We start from the raw sequence: 24,990 nt of genomic DNA on the forward strand, positions 1-24,990 counted from the left end.
TAGGTTTTCATCATTTCTGGTAACATGCCTAAATCTGACAGATCCAAAATTATGCATGTATCCTGCAATTTGTTAGGATTTTGTTTGTTTTTTGTTTTTTGAGACAGTCTCATTCTGTCTGCACTCCAAGCTGGAGTGCAGTGGCCTGACCTCGGTTCACTGTAACCTCCGCCTCCTGGGTTCAAGCAATTCTTGTGCCTCAGCCTCCCAAGTACCTGGGATTACTGGCATGCATCACTATGCCTTGCTAATTTTTGTATTTTCGGTAGAGACAGAATTTTGCCATGTTGGCTGGGCTGGTCTTGAACTCCTGGCCTCAAGTGATCTGCCTGCCTCGGCCTCCTAAAGTGCTAGGACTATAGGCGTGAGCCACTGCACCCAGTCTGTCCTGCAATTTGATGGACTACAAATTAAATAGAGCATCATTACTAAAAAGTCAAATTTTAGGCCGGGCATGGGCACATTCAAGTTTGAGAATAGCCTAGAGCTGCACTTTAAAATTTTAAGTGCTGGAGTAGAAATGTAAGTCTTCTGTCATGTACTGTGAATATATCCATTAAATAGTGGATACTCTTTTGTCCTTGATTCAACATTCAATATTCAAAATTGATTTTTTTTTTTTTTTTGAGATGGCATCTCATTCTGTCACCCAGGCTGGAGTACAGTGGTATGATCTCGGCTCACTGGAACCTCCACTTCCTGGCTTCAAGCTATTCTCCTGCCTCAGCCTCCCAAGTGACTGGGATTACAGGTGTGCGCCACCACACCCAGCTAATTTTTGTATTTTTAGTAGAGACGGGGTTTCACCATGTGGGCCAGGCTGGTCTCGAACTCCTGACCTCAGGTGATCCGTCTGCCTTGGCCCCCCAGAAGTGCTGGGATTACAGACGTGAGCCACTTTGCCCAGCCAAGTGTGTGTGTGTGTGTGTGTGTGTGTGTGTGTGTGTGTGTGTGTGTGGTGTGTGTGTGTGTGTGTGTGTGTGTGTGTGTGTGTGTGTGTGTGTGTGATTTATCGCATTTACTTAGGGAATAAAAAATTGAATCTGTCATGTTGAGAGGCTCTGTTATCTCACACTAGCTGTTGGCTCAGGAAACATTTAAGTTTATTGAACCAAAACATTTACTTAAAGGAAAGGTAGGGGTGTTTCTCAGCAAATTCATTGGGCCCATAGCTGTTCTTTTGAGACTCGTCTCAAGGAGGGCAGCTGCTATAAACTGGTCCCTTGGCAGGTCATGGTGAGAGGGTACATACTGTTGGATGGCCAGAGGTGTGATCCAGTATCTGGTTCCTGGTTATCTGATTTATGTTTTTACATCTTCCAGGTGCCCTCCCAGTTGCAGAGAGCTTCAGCTTCTGCTTGGTAACTCTGCTGTCTGATGTGGCCTATAGGGATCCTTCACTTAGGGATGAGGTAAGCATGTGTTGGTTGATTTGGTATGCATTTCTATTAGATTGAATAGAGTCCCAAAGTGATGAAAAGATTTAAAAAATGTGAAATGTGATTGGATTGTTTGTTGATATTTATTTCATCCTGTTCATAGCAGACCTAAGACATGTTTAGGTCTTTCAGTACTCTTTAGGATCTCATGAGTCTTATCTTATTCAACTTTTCTTTTTTTTCTGTTTCTTTTTTCTGATGAAGGGCAGGCGCTGCAGAGACATGAGCAGCACTGTCCCTTTCAGCTTTTCAGAAAGTCCTGTAAGGTAGGCAGCAGAAAAAGGCAAAGGCAGCTCATTTTTCTTGCTCTTTGTTGGGGATTGAAGTCATTCTTAGAAGATCATTTTCTTTTCTTTTTTTGAGACAGAGTCTTGCTCTGTCATCCAGGCTGGAGTGCAGTGGTGCAATCTTGGCTCACTGCAACCTCCGCTTTCCACCTCAAGCCAGCCTCCCTCCTAAGACTCCCAAGTAGCTGAGACTGTAGGCGTTCACTATCACGCTGGCTAATTTGTTTTGTATTTTTTGTAGAGACGAGGTTTTGCCACGTTGCCCAGGCTGGTCTTGAACTCTGGGCCTCAAGTGATCCTCCTGCCTTGACCTCCCAGTGTGCTGGGATTATAGGTGTGAGCCACTGTGCCCAGCTAGAAGAGAATCTTCTAGGTAGCTGAAGCTTTTATCTTTAAGGGCACAGACTTTCTTTAGATTTTGTTAATTTTGATAGAAATGTTACGAACATGTATTTCATACTTTCCTCTTCTTTAAACAAAGAATATAATCATACAACTTTTTCTTAAATTTATCGCTTAGAAAGTTAGTTTTTGTATGCTGCTATTCCTAGGTTCTTCCAAACAGTGCCTAGTTGCTTGTCGGCATTCTAAATGTTCCCAGTTGGTGATGTATTTTGACTAATTTAGATTCTACATTTGTTTGTAGGTTGGCTAAAGAAATGCTTAAATATGTTAGAATAATGTGTTTTTATTAAAAAGTTGGACATTAAGGGCTTTTCTATGAATAAAATTTATCAGAATTAAGAGGTCAACACCAAAGGTGATAACATGACTTTAACATATAAAATGGAAAAAGTGGCTGGGTGCGGTGGCTCAGGCCTGTAATCCTAGCACTTTGGGATGCTGAGGCGGGTGGATCTCCTGAGGTCAGGAGTTTGAGACCAGCCTGGCCAACATGAAGAAACCCCATCTCTACTAAAAATACAAAAATTAGCCGGGTGTGGTGGCAGGAGCCTGTAATCCCACCTACTCGGGAGGCTGAGGCATGAGAATCACTTGAACCTGGGAGGCAGAGGTTGCAGTGAGCTGAGATCATGCCACTGCACTCCAGCCTGGACAACAGAGTGAGACTCGGTCTCAAAATAAATAAATAAAATAAAATAAAAAAATAAATAAATAAATAAAATGGAAAAACTATTGCTTTTCAAGCTCTCGTAGATTATTCAACATTACTTAATATTACGAAAATGTAAGAGATTTGACTTGGTTATGAACAAGTCATGTCACACCAACTTCATTTTTTCTTTGCCTGGATTTTCTAAGAAAAATGATTGAGAGAAATGAAGTTGCTGCATTCTAGTGGATCTTCATAAATGCTTTGGACAAGCACCTTTCCTGACATCCTGGACCAATTATATGGGCTGAGGGCCAAATGGTTTGGAGGGTTTGCAGAACTGCCTGAAGGACTGTCCCAAAGGGTGATCAGTGAGGTATCGGCCCAGCAAGACCCTCCTGTCATTGGAGCAAAACAAGCTAGTGCTGTAAATGAAGATCTGGAAAGCAAGTTGATTTCATTTGTAGAAGGCACAAAGCTGGGAATCACAGATTTGTACAATGAGCTAAAGCTAATACCATGAGTTTTTGTAGGGGTAGATGAAAGATAAAAAATACCAACTATGTTAGTAGAGATTACATAGTTTAGGAGAAGCAGGTGCGAAAGAAGACTTAGGTATCTTCCTCATCTATAAACTCATTATCATGCATGGTGGCTCAACGCCTGTAATCCCAGCATTCTGAGAGGCTGAGGCAGGAGGATCACTTGAGCCCAGGAATTTGAGACCAGCTTGGGCAACATAGCGAAACCTATCCCTACAAAAATAAAAATAAAAATTAGCTGGGCATAGTGACACTTGCCTGTAATCCCAGCTACTCAGGAGGCTGAGGCAGGAGGATTGCTTGAGTCCAGGAGTTTGAGGCTACAGTGAGCTGTGATTGAACCCCTGCACTGATCATGGCTCACTACATCCTCAGCCTCCCGGGCTCAAGTGACCCTCACACCTCAGCCTCCTGACCACAGGCACGCACCACCACACCTGGCTAATTTTTGTATGTTTTGTAGAGACAGGGTTTCGATACTTTGCCCAGGCAGGTCTGAACTCCTGAGCTCAACTGATCCACCGGCTTCAGCCTCCCAAAGTACTAGGATTGGCCGGGCGCAGTGGCTCACACCTGTAATCCCAGCACTTTGGGAGGCCGAGGTGGATGGATCACCTGAGGTTGGGAGGTTGAGACCAGACTAACCAACATGGAGAAACCCCGTCTCTACTAAAAATAAAAAATTAGCCAGGTGTGGTGGTGCATGCCTGCAATCCCAGCTACTAAGGAGGCTGAGGCAGGAGAATCGCTTGAACCCAGGAGGCGGAGGTTGTGGTGAGCTGAGACATGCCATTGCACTCTAGCCTGGGCAACAAGACTGAAACCGCGCCTCAAAACAAACAAACAAACAAACAAAAAAAAGTGCTGGGATTATAGGCATGAGCCACCCTGCCAGGACAAAAAAAAAAATTTCTTAACTTAAAAAATGATGGGCTGGGTGCAGTGCCTCACACCTATAATTCCAGCACTCTGCGAGGCCAAGGCAGGTGGATCACCTGAGGTCAGGAGTTCAAGACCAGCCCGGCTAACATGGTGAAACCCTGTCTGTACTAAAAATACAAGAAATTAGCCAGGCATGGTGGCATGCACCTGTAATCCCAGCTACTCAGGAGACTGAGTCAGTAGAATCGCTTGAACCCGGGAGGTGGAGGTTGCAGTAAGCCAAGATCATGCCACTGCACTCCAGCCTGGGCAACAAGAGCGAAACTTCGTCTCAAATAAAAAAAAATTTAAAAATTATGTATAAGCTCATTGAGATAGCAGTGTGAAGTGGCTGCAGAAAAGCTAATGTCACGTACGTAGAAGTGTAGAATCTGTGATGAGTTTGGTGAGTATGCTGGGTGAGTTCCAGCATCACAGATGTTAATGTATTTTATTCTGAGCACTACACTTCCAGACAGAAAACTGGACTACCGTAAAATCAGAAGCTGGCAATTAGCATTATAAAGGATTTGTGATCATGAAGAATACGGTTGAAAAGCGCTAGGGCGTTTACCCATGAAAAGAGAAGATTTGGGGACCCATCACCTGTTTACAGAATATGTTAATAGAGGAAAAAGTAGCCCCAAGGACTGGTAGGTACAAGCCCCAGGAGGACAGCATTGGCCCAGTGTTGGGAGGAACTCTGAACCAGCCCAGAGAGTGAGGGTTTTGTCCCTGGAAAGTCAGCTGGTTGGCCACTTGGCACAGTCGTTGTGGAGGGATGTATCAAATATGGGGTTGGTTAAGATAATGTCTGAAGTGCCTTCTAATTCTGACTTAGTTTTGTGATATTTGCCTAATTTTGTTTGTTTTCTTGTTTCCTTGACTGTTACAGATTTTAGAGGCGCTTTTGCAGGTTTTGCATGTCCTCTTGGGGATGTGCCAGGCCTTGGAGATTCAAGACAAAGGTACAAGTATCCTTAAGGTTTTTCTTAAAATGGTTTTGTGGTTACTCTTTCCCTTGTTTTTCTCCAGTCTTTTCTGTTGTTGGGTACCTAATGTATATGATGGGAGAAAACCTTCCTATTTTAGTTTGATTTGTTGTGTGTTAATATCCTCAGAGGCCACATGGGGTCAGGCGCGTTGCTCTGCTACATAGATGCTGGGTCACCTTGGACAAGTAACTTCACCCTTCTGGGCCCCAGTTTCTTCACCTGTAACATCTGTGGGTAGATTAGTTGACTTCCAAAGGTCATTTTTTCTGTGTTGTAAGGCTACCGATATGCTCCTAAGAGGAATAAATGTATAAGGTACTTGATAATATGACCTAGCTATATTATTGATTTGGATGTGCCATGAATAGACGAAGACCTCCCAAGGAGGGCAGCTGGGTGTGTTGAAGACATAGTCTGAAGTTGTTAATGACAGGTCGAAGATATCACTTGTCAGCCCTTGGGGTTGACCCCATTATTGTGGCTTATTTTGAACCTTCGCAGTTATTAGTGGGTGGCTTGTGAAATCTTAGTCAATGTTACAAGTTAGTACTTACTATATGACTCTATCAGGATACTTTCTTATATTGTAACGTTTTCACTTGATCTTCTAGAATACCTTTGCAAGTATGCTATCCCATGCCTGATAGGAATCTCGCGAGCATTTGGGCGTTACAGCAACATGGAAGAGTCTCTCCTCTCAAAGCTCTTTCCCAAAATCCCTCCTCATTCCCTCCGTGTCCCGGAAGAGCTTGAAGGTGTTCGAAGGCGTTCCTTTAATGACTTCCGCTCCATCCTCCCCAGCAATCTGCTGACTGTCTGTCAGGAGGGTACCCTGAAGAGGAAAACCAGCAGTGTGTCCAGCATCTCTCAGGTGGGCCTGGGCTATTGGGGAAAGAGCAGAGGAGAAAGACCCTGTTAAGCTCCCCTGCAGAGAAAATCCCTCTTCTTTGTAGTCGGAGTAAACTTAAGTAACATGAAATGTTTCACTAGAATTCTCTTTAATACAAAGACTTGTCTTGTCCCTCTTAAGATGTTGGGGGAAAGGTTTATAGAGTGCATGTATAAACTGGCCATAAAAATATAAAACAATACGGTGTAAAAAGCCACAAAAGGCCTCTAAAAAAAAAAGCCTCGTATAGCCATTATGTTCCCATACTCTGAGCAAGACTTACTCTCTTATCCATAAGCACTGTGTTCAAAAAAAAACCCACTCCTTTAAAACATTAAAATATAGCCAAACATACAGACTCCTAGTTAAGCCCGCTCCCACTAACTGCTATCCGATAAGTTGAAAATATACTGTTTAAACACAAAAAAATTCATTTAAACCGCCACTACTATAGATTACACATATGACGTACTGCCTCCCTTTCACCCTAAACATCTGCTTCTTAAATCTAAGTGATTATACGCAATAAATAGTGTAAAAACCAAAACTCTAGGCCTTTGCAGCCTCTGATTTGCTCTGGTCCCCTGGCTTCCACCTTTATAAACTCTTAACCTGTCTCTTCTCTTTCCTTTGTCACCACCAAACTTTAAATACCCTACGGGTGGTGTTGAGGCTAGTCCCCAACATAAGATTTAGAAGTGATTTCATAGTCATAAAGTATATGTTTCATAGCAGTTGGGTGCCAAATGCTATTTTGCCTGGAAGACAGTTGGTACCCTTAAGAAGTATATAATTGACTCATGGAGAAAAGACAAAAACACAAAACACTGAGGACAATTCAGCTCAGTAATCAAGTGTCAAATATACGGCTAAACACGAAGAATTTAGTGATACAGCATGTAGTAGAGAATGCTGTAGCTGTGATGGGCTTTAGGAAGGAAATGAGGCTTCAACCAGGACTTGAAGTACAAACATTGGGCTGGCAGAGAGGACCTTGTCTAAGATAAATCTCACAGAGGTCTCACTGGTCTTTTCTGATACGTAACTGTGGTTGTGTGTTTCAGGTCAGCCCTGAACGCGGCATGCCCCCTCCCAGTTCCCCTGGAGGATCCGCCTTTCACTACTTTGAAGGTGGGCTTCACCTCTCCCAAGAATATTTTGACCTAGTACTTGGAGAACAGGCTCACAGTGACTTCTTGTGATATTAAGGATGCTGATACTAACTCTGTTGTCATGGATGTACCTAGAGTGCCAAGCTTTTAGGAAGTATTTATTTTCTGTTTTCATTTAAGTTTCTTAAAATTTAATTTTCAATTATTTTATATATAGAGAAAAGTACATTTAATTTTCAAATATTTTATATAGAGAGAAAAGTACAGAAAATAACTTACAGACCCCTATATACCTGTCATCAGAATTTTTGCACTTTAACCTGTAAAAGTTCCTTTTCAGGTGGAAGTGCTAATGGTGGATATTTCTTTTCTTTTTCTGAGATAGAGTCTGGCTCTGTTGCCCAGGTTGGAGTGCAGTGGTGTAATCTCAGCTCACTGCAGGCCCTGCCTCCTGGGTTCAAGCAATTCTCTTGCCTCAGCCTCCCAAGTAGCTGGGACTGTAGGCATCCACCAGCATGCTCAGCTAATTTTTGTATTTTTAGTAGAGACAGGGTTTCACCATGTTGGCCAGGCTTGTCTTGAACTCCTGACCTCAAGTGATCCACCCATTTCCTCCTTCCAGAGTGCTAGGATTACATGCATGAGCCACCACACCTGGTTGGACATTTTTGTTTAATGACATTAAGTATGTAGATAATATTAAAGTACTAATACTACTATTACTACTTTTTTTTTTTTTTTTTTTGGAGACAGAGTCTCACTCTGCCACCCAGGCTGGAGTGCAGTGGCATGATCATGGCTCACCGCAGCTTCAACCTCCTGGGCTCAAGTGATCCTCCCACCTCAGCCTCCCAAGTAGCTAGGACTATAGGCACCCTCCACAACGCCCACTAACTTGTGTATTTTTTGTAGAGATGGGGTTTTGCCATGTTGCCCAGGCTGGTCCGGAACTCCTGGGCTCAAGGGAACGCCTGCCTTGGTCTCTCAAAGTGCTAGGATTATAGCCGTGAACCACCATACCCAGCCTATTACTACTTTTTATAGAGCTCTGCTGTTCACAAAGTACTTTTACATAATTTACTGAATTGGATTCATGTGACTACCCTGTGCCACGTCAGACACATGTTAAAATTACTTCTACCTTACACTTGATGGAAGTAAGACCCAGATTAAGGGATAGGAAATGGGGAAGACAGAATTCCATGCTTCAGTATAGTCTCTCCATTTTTGAATGATGCTATTTGTTAAAAGAGCATGTCTCAAGACAATTTTGAGAGATGTGAGGGGAATTTTGAAGGAAAAAGAGAATATCTGGGCTTAGATAAATGTAGGAAGCTTTCCATCTCTTAGATCTGTGAGAATGTAACAGGTTACATTCTATATATATGTTAGAATATAAGGGCTAATTTCAGCCACTCAGAATCACACCTCTTAGAGACAACTCTTTGTTTAAATGTAGAATGTATTCCTCCAGGCTCTGAAAATCTCGCTGCCACCTGCCTGCCTTTGGGGCATTTTAGGATGGCCATGATGTGCCCTTGGAGGCTTCCCTTTTCCTGGTAAACAGCTCATTGTCCACCCTCTGTGGTGAGGGCTCCTCTCCATGACCGCTGCCCCACTTTGAGCACATCCAGTAAGTGGCAGATGGGAGCACGCTAATGTGGCTGACTGCGAGATCCTCACGCATCGCGCCATCAGACCTGGTTGCCACCCACTTTGCCTGTTGTGGTGACCAGACAAGCGAGCCTTGCTCTCTGAAATGCCTCACTGTAGGACAGACAGCAGCAGACCCTGTGCCTTCTGAGTTTCCTCTCAGACTTCCTGTTTTGCTTGGACTTTTTCTTTTTTTTGAGTTGGGGTCCTGCTCTGCCACCCAGGCTGGAGTGCAGGGGTGCAGTCATAACGATCCTCTGGCCTTGGCCTTTCAAGTAGCTGGGACTTCAGGTATGCAACACCACATACTAAGACTTTTCTTACAGCCGGTCCTTCTATCTCCCTTCCCAGGCCCTCTTCCAAACTGCTGTAAGAATTTAGTTTTTAAGAATTGTTTTTAGGCCAGGAGAGGTGGCTCACGCCTGTAATCCCAGCACTTTGGGAGGCCCAGGTAGGAGGATTGCTTGAGCCTAGGAGTTTGAGACCAGCCTGGGCAACATAGTGAGACCCTTAAAAACTAAATAAAATAAAAAATAAATAAGAATTATTTTTAATAGCACAAATTTGATCACTTATTTTCCTGCTTAAAAACTTTCAGGCTGGGCACAGTGGCTAACACCTGTAATCCTAGCATTTTGGGACAGGCAGATCACTTGAGGCTAGGAGTTCGAGACCAGCCTGGCCAACATGGCAAAACCCCATCTCTACTAAAAATACAAAAATTAGCCGGGCGCAGTGGCACAGACCTATAATCCTAGCTACTCGGGAGACTGAGACATGAGAATCACTTGAACATGGGAGACGCAGGTTGCGGTGAGCCGACATCGTAACATTGCACTCCAGCGTGGGCAACAGAGTGAGACTCTTGTCTCACAGGAAAAAAAAAAAGAAGTTTCAATGACACCCCCTGTATAAATCCCAAATGTTAGGTCCCTAGTTCCTGCAGCCCCTGTCGTTTGCCATCATCTGTGCCCTCTGTGGGGTTCAGTCACACAGGATTTAGCCCTTATTTCATGGTGTCTTTCTGAGAAGTGTCCGATAATCACAACCTTCCCTTCTTCCTTATCTACCCTTTTTAATCCGGCTGTTTCTCCCTCCCTTGTTTCCTCACTTGTTCCCTCTTTCAGTGGCCATTTCTTATGTTGGCCTCTTGGTGTCTCAGCTCTCAGTGGTATTGTTGCCCATCCTTTCTGCTGTAAGTTGCTGGTTTGCGTCCATCTTTAGACAGATTGGCCGTGCGCCGCCAGCTATGAGATACCAGCTTTGACACAACTGGAGCTAAACTCTTTGAGTCTGTTCTCTAGTGCTTGAAAAAGTCATAAAATTTAGTATTCACTTCTTTATAAATTGATACTGTCTCTCATGAAAATATTACAAATTCATCTATTTTTCAATCATAGGTTTTTTTGTTTTTTTTGGTTTGTTTGTTATGTTTTTTTTGTTTGTTTGTTTGTTTGAGACAGTCTCCCACTGTCAACAGGCTGGAGTACAGTGGTGCAATCTTGGCTCACTGCAACCTCAGCCTCCCGGGCTTAAGCGGTTTTCCTGCCTCAACCTCCCAAGTAGCTGGGATTACAGGCACGTGCCACCACGCCCAGCTAATTTTTGTATTTTTAGTAGGGACAGCGTTTCCCCATGTTGGCCAGGATGTTCTCAATCTCTTGACCTTGTGATCCGCCCGCCTCGGCCTCCCAAAGTGCTGGGATTACAGGCGTGAGCCACCGCGCCTGGCCTCATAGTTTTCTATTATAGTTTCTAAATAATGGATTTTCAAACAATTATATGCTTTTGGGTTCCTATTTACTATATTTTTATTTTAATTAAAAAATTTTTATTTATATAGAGACAGGGTTTCGTCATGTTGCCCAGGCTGGTCTCAAACTCCTGGGCGGAGGCTATCTTTCCACCTCAGCCTCCCAAAGTGCTGGGATTACATGTATGAGCCACCGCATTGGGCCTGGGTTCATATTTATTAAATGTCAAATGACTGAATGACTTTATTTTTGTTGATTTTTTTCCTTCATTTTTTTATTGTAAAATACACATAACATAAAATTTGCTATGTCATTTTTTTTTTTAATACAGGATTTTACTGTTACCCAGACTGGAGTACAGTGACAAATTCATAGCTCCCTGTAGCCTCAACCTCCCAGGCTCAAGCAAACCTCCTGCCCCAGCTTCCTGAGTAGCTGGGACCATAGGCGCATGCTGCTGTATCCGGCTAATTTTTATTTTTTGTAGAGACAGGATCTCCCTATATTGCCCAGCTTGGTCTTGAATTCCTGGACTCAAGCAATCCTCCCATCTCAGCCTTCGAAAGTTCTGGGATTATAGGCATGAGCCACCATGCTTGGCCTTAATTATTTTAAAGTATATAGTTTAGTAGTATTGAATACATTTATAATATTATGCAACTATCACCACAGTTCATCTCAAAAACTCTTTTCATCTTGTGTAACTGAAACCATACATTAAACAATTATTCCCCATTTCCCCTTCCCCCAGTCCCTGACAGCTACCATTCTACCTCTATGTATGATTTAAGTTCCTCTAATAAGTGGGATCGTACAGTATTTGTCTTTTAGTGACAGGTGTATTTCACTTAGTTGCTCTGATTTTGAAACTTCTAGTAGTGTGCATTTTTTTTTCTAATTTTTGGTGGGAAAATAACTCTGAGGCCCTGTGGACCCCAAGCTTTCATATCTCTTCACGTTTAAAAAGGTATATTTCAGCTGGGCATGGTGGCTCACGCCTATAATCCCATCACTTTGGGAGGCCAAGACAGGTGGATCACTTGAGGTCAGGAGTTTGAGACTAGCCTGGCCAACATGGCGAAATGCCGTCTCTACTAAAAATACAAAAATTACCTGGGTGTGGTGACGGGCATCTGTTATTCCAGCTACTCGGAAGGCTGAGGCAGGAGAATTGCTTGCACCTGGGAGGCAGAGGTTGCAGTGGGCTGAGATCACACTGCTGCACTCCAGCCTGGGCAACAGAGCGAGACTGTCTCAAAAAAATAAAAAATAAAAATAAAAAAGATAAAATTCTTTTTTCACTTCCCACATACTAAGTTATATTGTCTAAGATGGAAATATTAGGACCATTATATCTGAGTCTTTGACCTGAAAGACACAGGTGAGGGGCATCAGTCCCCAATGATTTGCAATCTACCCTTTAGTTGTTAATTTAAAAACATGCAGAGAATTGGGATATAAACAAAGGCAAAGTCTGCACCTTTGTTGGTTATTGGGGGAGTCAGCTTGAGGAAGTACCCTAGTTGGCCTGTGACCATGGCTGAGTCTCCAGCTTTATCTCCCACCAGCCACCTGCTTGCCCGACGGGACTGCCCTAGAGCCTGAGTACTACTTTTCAACCATCAGCTCCAGCTTCTCAGTCTCTCCCCTTTTCAATGGCGTCACGTATAAGGAGTTTAACATTCCATTGGAAATGCTTCGGGAACTCTTAAACTTGGTAAGCAAAGAACTGATGGATGAACAGACCATGGATATGTCAGTAAAATTGCTAGTGGTGAAAGCTTGTATTTTTAAAAGAAAAACTCAGAGTACCAGTATTTCAAAGTACAATTTAATAGTCATAAACCTGCAGATTAATGAAGGAAGTAGAGTAACATTCATGGAATCATTGTATACTAGTTTCTCATTTCATCCTTGAGCAACCGTGTTGGGGAGGCACCCATGTGTCCCCATTTGGAGGTCAGGAAATCAGTGTCAAACACATCATGGATATGTAGGCCAGCAGCTGGGCTGCATCCAGTCCAGGGATTCTGACTCCAAGCCCAGTGCTTTTCCTGGGCTTGACTCCCTCTAAGGGGTGGCTCTCATGGTTAATACAAAACCTGACTTTTTCATATTTGGGTACCTTTGGATGACATTTAGGGTGATACCAGGGAAAACACCAGTGCCATTGTTCGATTCCTTAAATGGCCAGAGCTTTGGTCAGATTCAGGGACCCTGGTTGGACGCCGTGGCTCATGCCTGTAATCCCAACTTTAGGAGGCCAAAGTGGACGGATCACTTGAGGTCAGGAGTTCGAGACTAGCCTGGCCAACATGGTGAAATCCCATCTCTACTAAAAACCACAAAACTTTAGCTGTACATGGTGGCGGATCCCTGTAATCCCAGTGACTCAAGAGGCAGAGTTAGGAGGATTGCTTGAGCCTTGGAGGTGGAGGGTGCAGTGAGCCAACATCGCACCACTGCACTCCAGCCTGGGCAACAGAGTGAGACTCCATCTCAAAAAAAATTACAAAATAAAGATCCAGGGGCCCTGAAGTTGTTAGAATCAAGCTAGGATGGTTCAAGACAGATTTGAATAGGTACAGGTGATGATGTCATCAAGGCCAGACTCTGAAGATTGGGCTTGCTGTCTTGGAAATGAGAACAATCTGGATAGCATGGAGCATGTGCTGAGGAGTGGCCACCTCCCTGCTGTGTGGAGTGTGAATAGAAATCCCTCAGAGAATCGCTTTAGGCTGAAGATGTAAGAAGACATTACAACATAGGTAATAATTAATGAGGATGGAACCATAATGAATTACTAAATCGGCTAGGATGTTTTTGAAGTTGCTGTCAAGAAGGAAAACTACCTAAACTGCTTCTCAGTGTCAGTGCCCCAGACAGAATGGTGGCCTGGTAGAGCCATGACCTTCACAGATGGCTGTTCCCAGTACCGTGTCAGAAATTCTAACTGAAGACTGACTGTTTCACATCCTTTCTTGGGGTATTATTTTTTGCAGTATATTTTAACTTTTTTCAAGTTTAGATTTTCTTTTTTTTTTGAGATGGAGTCTCGCCCTGTTGCCCAAGCTGGAGTGCAGTGGCATGATCTCGGCTCACTGCAAGCTCTGCCTCCCGGGTTCACACCATTCTCCTCCTTCAGCCTCCCGAGTAGCTGGGACTCCAGGTGACCACCACCACGCCCAGCTAAGTTTTTGTATTTTTAGTAGACACAGGGTTTCACCTTGTTAGGCAGGATGATCTCGATCTCCTGACCTCATTATCCGCCAGCCTCAGCCTCCTAAAGTGCTGGGATTATAGGCGTGAGCCACCACGGCCGGCCTAGGTTTTCTTTTAGGCGGTTTTTCATTTCTTTTCCTAGCATGTTTATCATTATCTATACATTTTGGAAATGACTTTCATCAAATACTACAATTGTGGATGTGGGCAGTTTTGTTTTTTGGTTTTTGCTTGTTTGTTTTGGTGGTTCTGCAGTTGACAGAACAATTCATTCCTACACTAAATACTGTACAGAGAACAGGTGAAAATAATTGCTTCTATTGAAAATTTAAAATGTGAGCTCTAGTTTGAGTACCTAAGCAGTTGTAGAAGAGCCAGTGCACCTGGCCCGGAGAGGAGGGAGGTGCCATGAGCTCCAAGGACTGGCTGTGAGTGTGTCCTTGATGTCTGGGAGGGGATTGCAGGAGGATGTCACACAACTGTGCTTGTTAACCATGAGTGGGTGAAATGGCAGCAAGGCCTGAGGTCTGCACATCCTGGAAATGGAAATCTCAGGTCAACAAATCTGAGGGAGTTTGGCTTTTTTCCTTTGTTTTTATGTCATTGCTATCTAAGGTAGAAAAAGCAGTCCCAAGTGACTTCAGAATTAAAGGCATTTTGTGCATATAGTTTGATACATAGCCATAATTTGTATTTATTGGCCTTTATCTGCATCACATTTTTCACCATGTGAGTTTGTCATGGGTTTTTGGTGGAAGGAGCTAGCATTCCTGTCTCTGTGTATGTCAGTTGCTTCATGAGGTTCTGTTTCCTTGGTAGGTGAAGAAGATCGTTGAGGAGCCTCTTCTCAAATCTTTGGATGCCATTGTAGCCAGTGTGATGGAGGTATGTCACTTCTGAGGGCATTACCATGAGATCAGCCTGACTTAAACATGTGTGTAGAGAAAGCAGGAAGAGTTTGAGCGGGGGCTGGAGTGGAAGGGGTTTTGCAGTGTTTTCACTTTCCTTGTTCATGTGGTAACAATCCACCTGCCGCTGAGGGCTTGGTCTGTGGTGGGTACTGTTGCATGCTCTTTTAAATACATCACCTCAGGGTGCCTCTGACTGGTGGCATTTCACGACAGAAGATAGAGTTTCAGTGAGAACTCACCAATGTGCCCACATCACATAGTTACTGTGGGAGCTGGGAGTCAGGCCTGGGTCTCTTCTACTGTTTTATCTTCCTCGCTCCTTTGGTGCTTCCAAAGCTGCTTCTCTGGGCTCAGAGCTGCTCTTTCTAGGTGTATGCAAGTCCTGGTTTTTAAGTGTAAGGGGTGTGTAACTAGGGAACTTTTTTTTTTTTTTTTTTGAGATGGAGTCTCGCTCTGTCGCCCAGGCTGAGTGCAGTGGTGCAATCTTGGCTCACTGCAAGCTCTGCCACCCAGGTCCACGCCATTCTCCTGCCTCAGCCTCTCTGAGTAGCTGGGACTACAGGCGCCCGCCACCATGCCCGGCTAACTTTTTTTGTATTTTTTAGTAGAGACTGGGTTTTACCGTGTTAGCCAGGATGGTCTCGATCTCCTGACCTCATGATCCGCCTGCCTCTGCCTCCCAAAGCGCTGGGATTATAGACGTGAGCCACCATGCCTGGCCAGAACTCTTGTCTTTAATGTATTTGGAACCAAGGCCTACGGCATTATTTATGAAATCATCACATTGGTGCTGGGAGGTCTCAAAATCTCGGGAAACATTTGGGTCAGGCCCCTCTTGAGGGTTAGGATGCAGACAGGTTGTCATTTGCCAGGGTAATTATTACCATGGGTATGTCCCAAACCCAGATTCCTTATTTAAGCCTGGTGTTCCTTCTCTCACCTGATTTTAAGACACACAGTGCCTGATACCACTGTACCTGGGGCTCAGGTATGAAGCAGGGAAGGAACCACCAGGGCCCTTCATGTGCTGTAGACCATGTCTCTTCCTGCTTTGTACCCCTGCCAGCGAGCTGTTGCAGATGTGAGATGGATGTGCTGGCCGTGGTTTGGTCTAGGTTGGTTCTTGGTTAAGTAACAGAGTTCTTTTAACACCCCAAGTTGCATCTGGGCAGTTCCTACCTTGTCTTCAACCCTTTTGCAGGTTGTCGTTCTGCCCATTGGCCTGAGCTTTAGCTCTCACTCACTCACTATAGACTGACCTTGTGGTCTCAGAGGTCTTTGGTTTTCCATCATCAGTGTATGATCATTTGTTACTGAGGGCAGACCAGGAGGACCAGGGCGAGAGCTGGGCTGGGCAGTTAGACAACTGGAGACTTAGTGGGCCTGCACTCCACCTCTGGGACCCTCCTTCTCATTGAACCAGGGCAGTTTCTGGTATTTTTTGTTTTGTAATTTGTTCTTTAGCATAAACATCCATTTGAAGAAACGGTTTCATAGCTAAAAAAAAAAAAGTTTCTTGTAATCTTGACCTAGAGTCTGCAATATATTAATCAGTATCCATAATCAGTGTAATAACCACTGCCAATTATTACATGCTTATTATGTGCCAGAACTTTACTCACTCACTCCTTGAATCTCGCAACAATCCCCAGTTTACACATGGGGAAACTGAGGCTTAGCTAAGGAACTTTATTTACATAGCTCGTGAGTGATGGAGCTGGGCTGTGGGCTTTGAAGATGGTTGGTCTCCAAGGCTCCAAAGCTTAACATTCATGTTGTCTGGACTCCCAGAGTCAAAGCCCTGAACTGCTTTAACCTCTCCCAGTCTCATTTCTCCATTTCTGCCCTGTGAGGACCACCAGACGTTGTCTGTAAAGCCATCATTGCAGTGCTGTCAACCACAGCTCTTCCTGTCAGTGTCCTCCTGGGAACTGGCATGACTCTCACACTCTCCACATGATTCTTTTCTCCACCTGCTCGCTCACCCTCTGTCAACCCCACTGCATGCCCCATCCCACTCTGGCCAACTTCTGGCCCCTTAAAGATTTGCTATATTTGCAGAGCACTTTTACACTTGTCAAGAATTATAATATTAGCTGGGCATGGTGGTACATGCCTGTAGTCCCTGCTACTCAGGAGGCTGAGGCAGGAGAATCACTTGAGCCCAGGAGTTCAAGGCTGCAGTGAGCTGTGATCACACCACTGCATTCCAGCCTGGGGTACAGAGTGAGACCCTATCTCTAAAAAAAAAAAAAAAGAAAGAAAAAAACAGGAGTTATAATAAACCATAATTTTCTATCCTACTCAACTGGGAATATATAGAAGTTAAGGACTGTTATCTTTTTTTTTTTTGAGATGGTGTCTCGCTCTGTCACCCAGGCTGGAGTGCAGTGGCGTGATCTTGGCTCACTGCAAGCTCCGCCTCCCGGGTCAAAGCAATTCTTCTGCCTCAGCCTCCTTAGTAGCTGAGATTACAGGTGCACGCCACCACGCCCAGCTAATTTTTTGTATTTTTAGTAGAGACAGGGTGTCACCATGTTGGACAGGCTGGTCTTGAACTCCTGATCTCGTGATCCACCCGCCTTGGCCTCCCAAAGTGCTGGGATTACAGGCGAGAGCCACTGCACCCGGCCTTTTTTTTTTGAGACAGAGTTTTGTTCGTGTTGCCCAGGCTGGAGTGCAATGGCGCGATCTCGGCTCACTGCAACCTCTGCCTTTCAGGTTCAGCAGTTCTCCTGCCTCAGCCTCCCAAGTAGCTGGGATTACAGGCATGCACCACCACGCCCAGCTAATTTTGTATTTTTAGTAGAGACAGGGTTTCTCCATGTTGGTCAGGCTGGTCTCAAACTCCCGACCTCAGGTGATCCACCTGCCTTGGCCTCCCCAAATGCTGGGATTACAGGCATGAGCCACCACGCCCAGGCTAGACTATTATCTTTCTTAACTCGTTAGACCTTGTGTGAATTTTTTTTTTCAGAAGAAGAATAGTGCTACATTTCAAATAGATTCCTAAAGAATAATTTAAAATACATTTTAATTACAAAACACAAGTTGTATCTGAAGGTGACCTGGCTGTAATTTGTATCCTTGGGATGATGGACAGTGTGGATCCCTTACTCTGGTGGCCTTTGTCAGTCTTCCTCCTTCACCACTTCCCATGTCCCTGTCTGGGCCAATGATGGCCAAAGATGGTGAGCTTCAGCCACAGCAAGGAGGTTCTTCCTACTAGGGTGCAGATGGTTGCTCCCCCACAGGCATCTCTGGACTTCATGAGCCTCCTATTTTCCTTGGTCTGATGCTTAAGAGGATGAAGACAGTGGAGTGTCCAAGTGATGAGTCATGATAAACAGTTGCTTCATTTAGAATGCTAAGTCACGAATCACCATTCCCCTGGGCCTTGCTGTGAAGGCAAAGGGTGGGCAGAAGGGAGTTTCTGTTCTATAGTCATGTGTGTCTGCCTTCCCTACAGGCCAACCCCAGTGCTGATCTCTACTACACTTCCTTCAGTGACCCCCTCTACCTGACCATGTTCAAGATGCTGCGTGACACTCTGTACTACATGAAGGGTGAGGACAGTTTGCCCATGTATTTGTGAGTACAGCAAGACTGGCTCCCAGGCCACTGTCGCATGCTAGTGGTTGTAGACTGGTACTCACTTTCTGCTGGGGCCACTGAAAAACACATATGAGCAATGTGGTCATGTTACTGAAATTTTGGGAAAAAGCAAATTTAAAAAATCTGTCCATGATCCTGCAACCCCGGTACCATCAATGATGGCTCCTTTGCTGAGTTTATTTCCTAAGGTTTTTTTCTAAAATGTGCGTGTTATATTGTCCTAAGGACAGATATAGTTTTACATATCCATTTAGATAGTTTAGAAAATTAAAAAAGAGGCCAGGCACAGTGGCTTACGCCTGTAATCCCAGCGCTTTGGGAGGACATGGTGGGCAGATCACTTAAGGTCAGGAGTTTGAGACCAGCCTTGCCAAACAGGGTGAAACCCTGTCTCTGCTAAAAATACAAAAGAAATTAGCCAGGCGCAGTGGCATGCACCTGTAATCCCAGCTACACAGGAGGCTGAGGCAGGAGAATCACTTGAACTCGGGAGGCGGAGGTTGCAGTGAGCCCAGATTGTGCCACTGCACTCCAGCCTATGTGACAGAGTGAGACTCCATCTCAAAAACATTGAAAAAAAGAAAATGAAGTACTTGTAATACATGTAATCTGTTAATGTAGAGGTACTAGCTTTTTTTTTCAGACAGAGTCTTGCCCTGTCGCCCAGGCTGGAGGGCATTGGCATGATCTGGGGTCACTGCAACTTCTGCCTCCCAGGCTCAAGCAATTCTCTCGTGCCTCAGCCTCCCAAGTAGCTGGGATTACAGGCATGTGCCACCACGTCTGCCTAATTCTTGTGTTTTTAGTAGAGATGGGGTTTCACCATGTTGGCCAGGCTGGTCTTGAACTCCTGGCCTCAAATGATCCACCCACCTTGGCCTCCCAAAGTGCTGGGATTACAGGTGTTAGCCACTGCACCCAACCTGAGACAATAGCTTAATAGTTAACATGCACACACAACAATTTAGCATTTTCTTCTAGTCCCTCTTTCATGAATTTTTTTTTTCCCCAGAATAAGGAAACAATCTTTTATGCATTTTACAAAATGTTTTTCCTATGCTCTCCCCTCACACTGTTGAGTGTTCTTTGTAAGCTTAAGCTTTGATAAGCACATAATATTTTGTTAGCAGGGTATACTAAAATTTAGTAACCACTTTCCTAATCTGATTCTGAACATTCCTCAGAAGCTGAGTCATCTGGGCCACAGCAAGAGTTGAGACTCCCTAAGAAGGGGCATCAGGGATTGCCCCTGCCCTCCCCACCACCCATGCTGTGTGTCGCTGGCTGCCTTGGCTGGGCTGACTTGTGCGTGCATCATGGTGGTTCTCCTGAATTTTCCAGGCCCTGGGGATGAGAGTTTGAAAAGTCTCTCAAACTCAGGGTGAGTGCTCTGAAGATCCAGATAATTCTCTTCTCAAGGCTGCAACCAGTTTTTCCCCTTAACTGACAACCTTTTTCTTTCTTTCTTTCTTTTTTTTTTTGAGATGGGAGTCTCACTGTGTTGCCCAGGCTGGAGTGCAGTGGCGTGATCTCGGCTCACTGCAAGCTCCGCCTCCTGGGTTGACGCCATTCTCCTGCCTCAGCCTCCCGAGTAGCTGGGACTACAGGCGCCCACCACCACGCCCAGCTAATTTTTTGTATTTTTAGTAGAGATGGGGTTTCACCGTGTTAGCCAGGATGGTCTTGATCTCCTGACCTCGTGATCTGCCTGCCTCGGCCTCCCAAAGTGCTGGGATTACAGGCGTGAGCCACCGCACCCGGCCCTGACAACCTCTTTCTTAAAAGAAAAAAAAAAATCACAGAAGTATCTCATATTGTCAGTGGAAGTAGTTCCAGCGACGATACTTCCCAATTTATATGTTTCATGTATTCAGGTTTTAGTACATTGACTGCTTAAAACAAAGCATGGCTGTAACGTCCCTGGGAAATGATCATTTCCTCTGATTGCCAGGTTGTGTGCATGTGGAGGACAGCTGTGCACTTCCTATCCAACTTCTTTCCAGTGGGCATTCTAGGACCCACAGTGGCCAGTAGCAAATGCTACTTTTTTGGGGTTTTTTTAAAAGGGGAGGACTGTAGCCACTGCCAGCACTGCCTGTGTTCTACTGTAGTTTTGTTCCCAGCTGTGATGCCACACTCTTTCCTGCAGACCTCCCGACCTCTTTTGTGAAGGAGATCCATGATTTTGTGCTGGAGCAGTTCAACACGAGCCAGGGAGAGCTCCAGAAGATTCTACATGACGCAGACCGGATCCACAATGAGCTGAGCCCCCTCAAACTGCGCTGTCAGGCGAATGCCGCCTGTGTGGACCTCATGGTGTGGGCTGTGAAGGACGAGCAGGGTGAGATAGACTGCCTTGCCTCTCATGTGAGCTCCAGGCATGATCCAGAGGCTTTCTTCCCACAAGTTTCCCCAAACTACTTCTAGAACACTTGGCTCTGTTACCAGCACGGGCAGTTGCAGTAGGCCTCCTGGGCACGTGCAGAGTGGAGCATCAGCCCCTGCTGTGCTCTGCACGTCTGGTGTCCTGTCCTGCATGGAGGGCACTGGACCTGGGAGGATGGGGATGCCCGTGGCCTCAGGGCCTGTGCATGCTCTGTGCTGCATCTTGCTGGTTCTTTAGGCTTTTCTGTGGTGACATGGAAGCTCAGTGCCTTCGGGTGAAGTGTTTTTCTAGGGAAGGAGTAGAATGGGAAGTTTTCTGTGGAATGAACACTGCAGGGACAAGGGGGCTTAGGGCCAGCGGAGAAGAGAGAGAGAGTCACACACTGTGTGACCTCTCAGTATGAATAAGCCCTGCCTAAAGTATGTCTCTGGGGTTTTATTAAATTCTGTGCTTACGTGGTGGATAAGTGTGTTAGAAAGACTGGCCTGTGCTGATCACTCATCTCCTCTTCTGGTTTTGAATTAAGGTGCAGAAAACCTTTGCATCAAGCTGTCTGAGAAGCTGCAGTCCAAGACGTCCAGCAAAGTCATTATTGCTCACTTGCCCCTGCTTATCTGCTGTCTGCAGGTCAGTCTCCCTGAACCCAGAGAGGCTCAGATCCCACCTGTAGGACCTCCCTCTTGTCACGCTGTTGCTGTTCAGGCTATGGTGGACACACCAGCAGCAGAGACCCTGCTGGTTGTCTTTAGGAGCTTTAACCAATGCGTGCTGTGCACAGTTCATCACTGAGTGTGGGCTGCCCCCTACAGGATACCAGGGCTTTCTGTAAGTGGCATATGGGTGTAGCTGGCTTCAGTTCTCCGTTGTTGTGAGGCTGTGGGGCCATTCCCAAGGCCTGTGGGGGAAGGACCGTGGACATGTGCCATGGGGCACATGTCAGGGGATGCCTCCTGACACCCACAGTGCTAGCTCTGCTCTGCCGAGACTCTTAGCTTGTCACAATCCCACTGACTCCACACCTGCCATTGTTTAAAAATTCTATTTTGTCCCTTTCTTCTTTAGTTTGCTTCCAAAAGAGATGAGCACACTTTAACAATCTATATCCCCTGGCCAGGTACGGTCACTCACACCTGTAATCCCGATACTTTGGGAGGCAGAGGTGGGAGGATCACTTGAGCCCAACCTGGGCAACATAGTGAGACTCCATCTGTACAAAAAATTAAAAAAATTAGAATTAGTTAGGGATGATGGTGTGTGCCTACAGTCTCCAGCTACTCAGGAGGCTGAGGTGGGAGGATTGCTTAAGCCCAGTAAGTCAAGGCTGCAGTGAGCCATGATCGTGCCACTGCACTCCAGCCTGGGCGACAGCAAGACCCTGTCTCAAAAACAAAACAAAAATGTCCTGGGCAGGTGGCCTGTGGGAGCTTTGACCTTGGAAGTTTTGGGTCAGACTTGGGTACTGAAGGGTTGAGCATCTCCCTGCTCAGGGCCTACTCAGATGGTCCCACACCAGAGGCCATGTGACAGGTTGATGGTGTGTTGCAGGGTTTGGGCCGCCTGTGCGAGAGGTTCCCGGTGGTGGTGCACTCTGTGACACCGTCCTTGCGAGACTTCCTGGTCATCCCGTCCCCAGTTCTGGTGAAGCTCTACAAGTACCACAGTCAGTACCACACAGGTAATAACAGACTGTGTGCCCTTCAGGCCCTGAGAAAGGGGCTCTGTGACTGTGTGTGAGCCCCACACAGGTTTCATGACTGTACCTGGGCGCATTCCTTCGCCACACCTTTCCTTCTGTCTTTCCCTCTGCGTCCCCTCCAAGCTCCAGGCCTTTCCTCCCCGGCCTTCTCTCATCCTGTATTCCTGTTACACCAAAGGCCCCTTCAAGTCCTGTTTTCTTTTTGACATCTCTCACTGTGGAAGTCTGAAATGCAAATCCTGTGTGCCCCAAACACTTAGCCAGGGGCCCAGTCCTTGCTACCCCTGCGCGAATGGATTATGATATTTCCACATATGATGAAACAATAATTAACATTAATTAATTAAACACCTGCTGTGTGCTAGTGGCTCTGATGTAGTATCACCCTCTTACCCACAGTCTCATGAAGGTGGCTGTTTTTATCTTCCCCTTCGGATGAAGACTTAAACTCAGAGCAGTTTAAAGGTTTAGCCAGGCGTGATGGCGCTCACCTGTAGTCCTAGCTACTCAGGAGGTTGAAGTTGTATGATGGCTTGAGCCCAGGAGGTTGAGGATGCAGTGAGCTGTGATAGTGCCACTGCACTCCAGCCTGGGTCACAGAGCAAGACCCTATCTCAAAAACAGACAAACAAAAAACAAGACTTCCCTGGACCTCGTAGTGGGGAGGGTTCTCTCAGGCTCTAAGGCCCCTGCTCTCCCAAGCGTCCCTAACCCTCACCAGGCTTTGTCCATATTAGTGAGATAACTCCAAGCACAGGGCCATGCCTCAGTCGCCCTCAGAGCTGCCTTTGGTGGTTGGTCATCAGTACTTTTGAACAGTTGATTGAGAAATTGGTAGTTTTCTGTATTTATCACTTTCTAACCTGAATATTCTTCCTTTTGATTTAAACATATTATTTCCTGTTGGTCTTAGACTCTACTCTTTCTGAAATATTTGGTCAGATGTTTTTAGAGTGATCGTTTTGCTTTTATAAATGATCAGCATATTATCTTGGTTTTTGAATTACAAAGAAGGTGATGGAAAATGATAGGCTTAACTAGGTATATATTTGAATTTTTTACTTTCAGTTGCTGGCAATGATATAAAAATCAGTGTGACCAATGAGCATTCTGAGTCAACCCTGAACGTCATGTCGGGTAAGAAGAGCCAGCCCTCCATGTACGAGCAGCTCCGAGACATCGCTATTGACAACATCTGCAGGTGGGAAGCTGGGCAAGTGGCGAGTAGACAGCAGTGCTCCAGACTGCGGGTTATTACAAAATAAGAGACATTTATACTTTTTTTTGAGATTGAGTCTCGCTCTGTTGCCCAGGCTGGAATGCAGTGGCACAATCTCGGCTCACTGCTACCTCTGCATCCTGGGTTCAAGCTATTTTCCTGCCTCAGCCTCCCCCGAGTAGCTGGGATTACAGGTGCCCACCACCACACCCAGCTAATTTTTGTATTTTTAGTAGAGATGGGGTTTCATCACGTTGGCCAGGCTGGTCTCGAACTCCTGACCTCAGGTGATCCACCTGCCTTGGTCTCCCAAAGTGCTGGGATTGCAGGTGTGAGCCACTGCACCCACCCCATTTATACATTTTTTTAATACAGAGTCTTGCACTGTTGCCTGGGGTAGGAGTGCAATGGCACAATCTCAGCTCACTGCAACCTCTGCCTCCTGGGTTCATGTAATTCTCCTGCCTCAGCCTTCCAGGTAGTTGGGATTACAGGCGCACACCACCATTCTTGGCTAATTTTTTATATTTTTAGTAGAGATGGGATTTCACTATGTTGGCCAGACTGGTCTCGAACTCATGACCTCGTGATCCACGTGCCTCAGCCTCCCAAAGTGCTGGGATTACAGGCGTGAGTCACCGTGCCTGGCTGCATTTATACTTTTTTAAAGCTTATTTCTGATTATTTTAAACCTACACTTGATCTATAAAGAGGAATTATTTCTTGTTACTTCTTTTCTTTTCCTGATCATAAACATAATAAGAGGCCTGGCGTGGTGGCTCAAGCCTGTAATCCCAGCTACTTGGGAGGCTGAGGCAGGTGGATCATGAGGTCAGGAGTTTGAGACCAGCCTGGCCAATATGTTGAAACCCCGTCTCTACTAAAAATACAAAAAATTAGCCGGGCGTGGTGGCGCATGCCTGTAATCCCAGCTACTCTGGAGGCTGAGGCAGGAGAATCACTTGAACCTGGGAGGCGGAGGTTGTGAGCCGAGATCATACCATTGCACTCCAGCCTGGGCAACAAGAGGGAAACTCCATCTCAAAAAAAAAAAAAAAAAGAAGAAGAAATTCTTCCTTTTTTTTTTTTTTTTTTGAGACGGAGTCTTGCTTTGTCGCCCAGGCTGGAGTGCAGTGGCGTGATCTTGGCTCACTGCAAGCTCCGCCTCCTGGGTTCACTCCATTCTCCTGCCTCAGCCTCCGGAGTAGCTGGGACTACAGGTGCCTGCCACCAAGCCCAGCTAATTTTTTGTATTTATTTTTTTTTTTTAGTAGAGATGGGGTTTCACCGTGTTA

At 45.5% G+C, this 24,990-nt stretch overlaps 1 protein-coding gene across 2 annotated transcripts in view; it reads left to right on the plus strand.

Annotated features, from left to right (window-relative positions):
- Positions 1–24,990, plus strand: part of PI4KA (phosphatidylinositol 4-kinase alpha) — a 150,230-nt gene that overhangs the window by 32,967 nt on the left and 92,273 nt on the right. For both annotated transcript variants that reach the window (XM_032139259.2, XM_032139260.2), the window contains exons 4-14: positions 1,324–1,412; positions 5,139–5,211; positions 5,850–6,109; positions 7,192–7,258; positions 12,215–12,363; positions 14,688–14,753; positions 18,249–18,345; positions 20,544–20,735; positions 21,307–21,407; positions 22,326–22,455; positions 23,545–23,677. In XM_032139259.2, coding sequence (XP_031995150.2) covers positions 1,324–1,412; positions 5,139–5,211; positions 5,850–6,109; positions 7,192–7,258; positions 12,215–12,363; positions 14,688–14,753; positions 18,249–18,345; positions 20,544–20,735; positions 21,307–21,407; positions 22,326–22,455; positions 23,545–23,677 — 1,357 coding nt within the window. The remainder of the gene's footprint in view (positions 1–1,323; positions 1,413–5,138; positions 5,212–5,849; positions 6,110–7,191; positions 7,259–12,214; positions 12,364–14,687; positions 14,754–18,248; positions 18,346–20,543; positions 20,736–21,306; positions 21,408–22,325; positions 22,456–23,544; positions 23,678–24,990) is intronic.

Source organism: Hylobates moloch, unplaced genomic scaffold (assembly GCF_009828535.3).
Source record: "Hylobates moloch isolate HMO894 unplaced genomic scaffold, HMol_V3 SCAFFOLD_19, whole genome shotgun sequence".
Lineage (NCBI taxonomy): Eukaryota > Metazoa > Chordata > Mammalia > Primates > Hylobatidae > Hylobates > Hylobates moloch.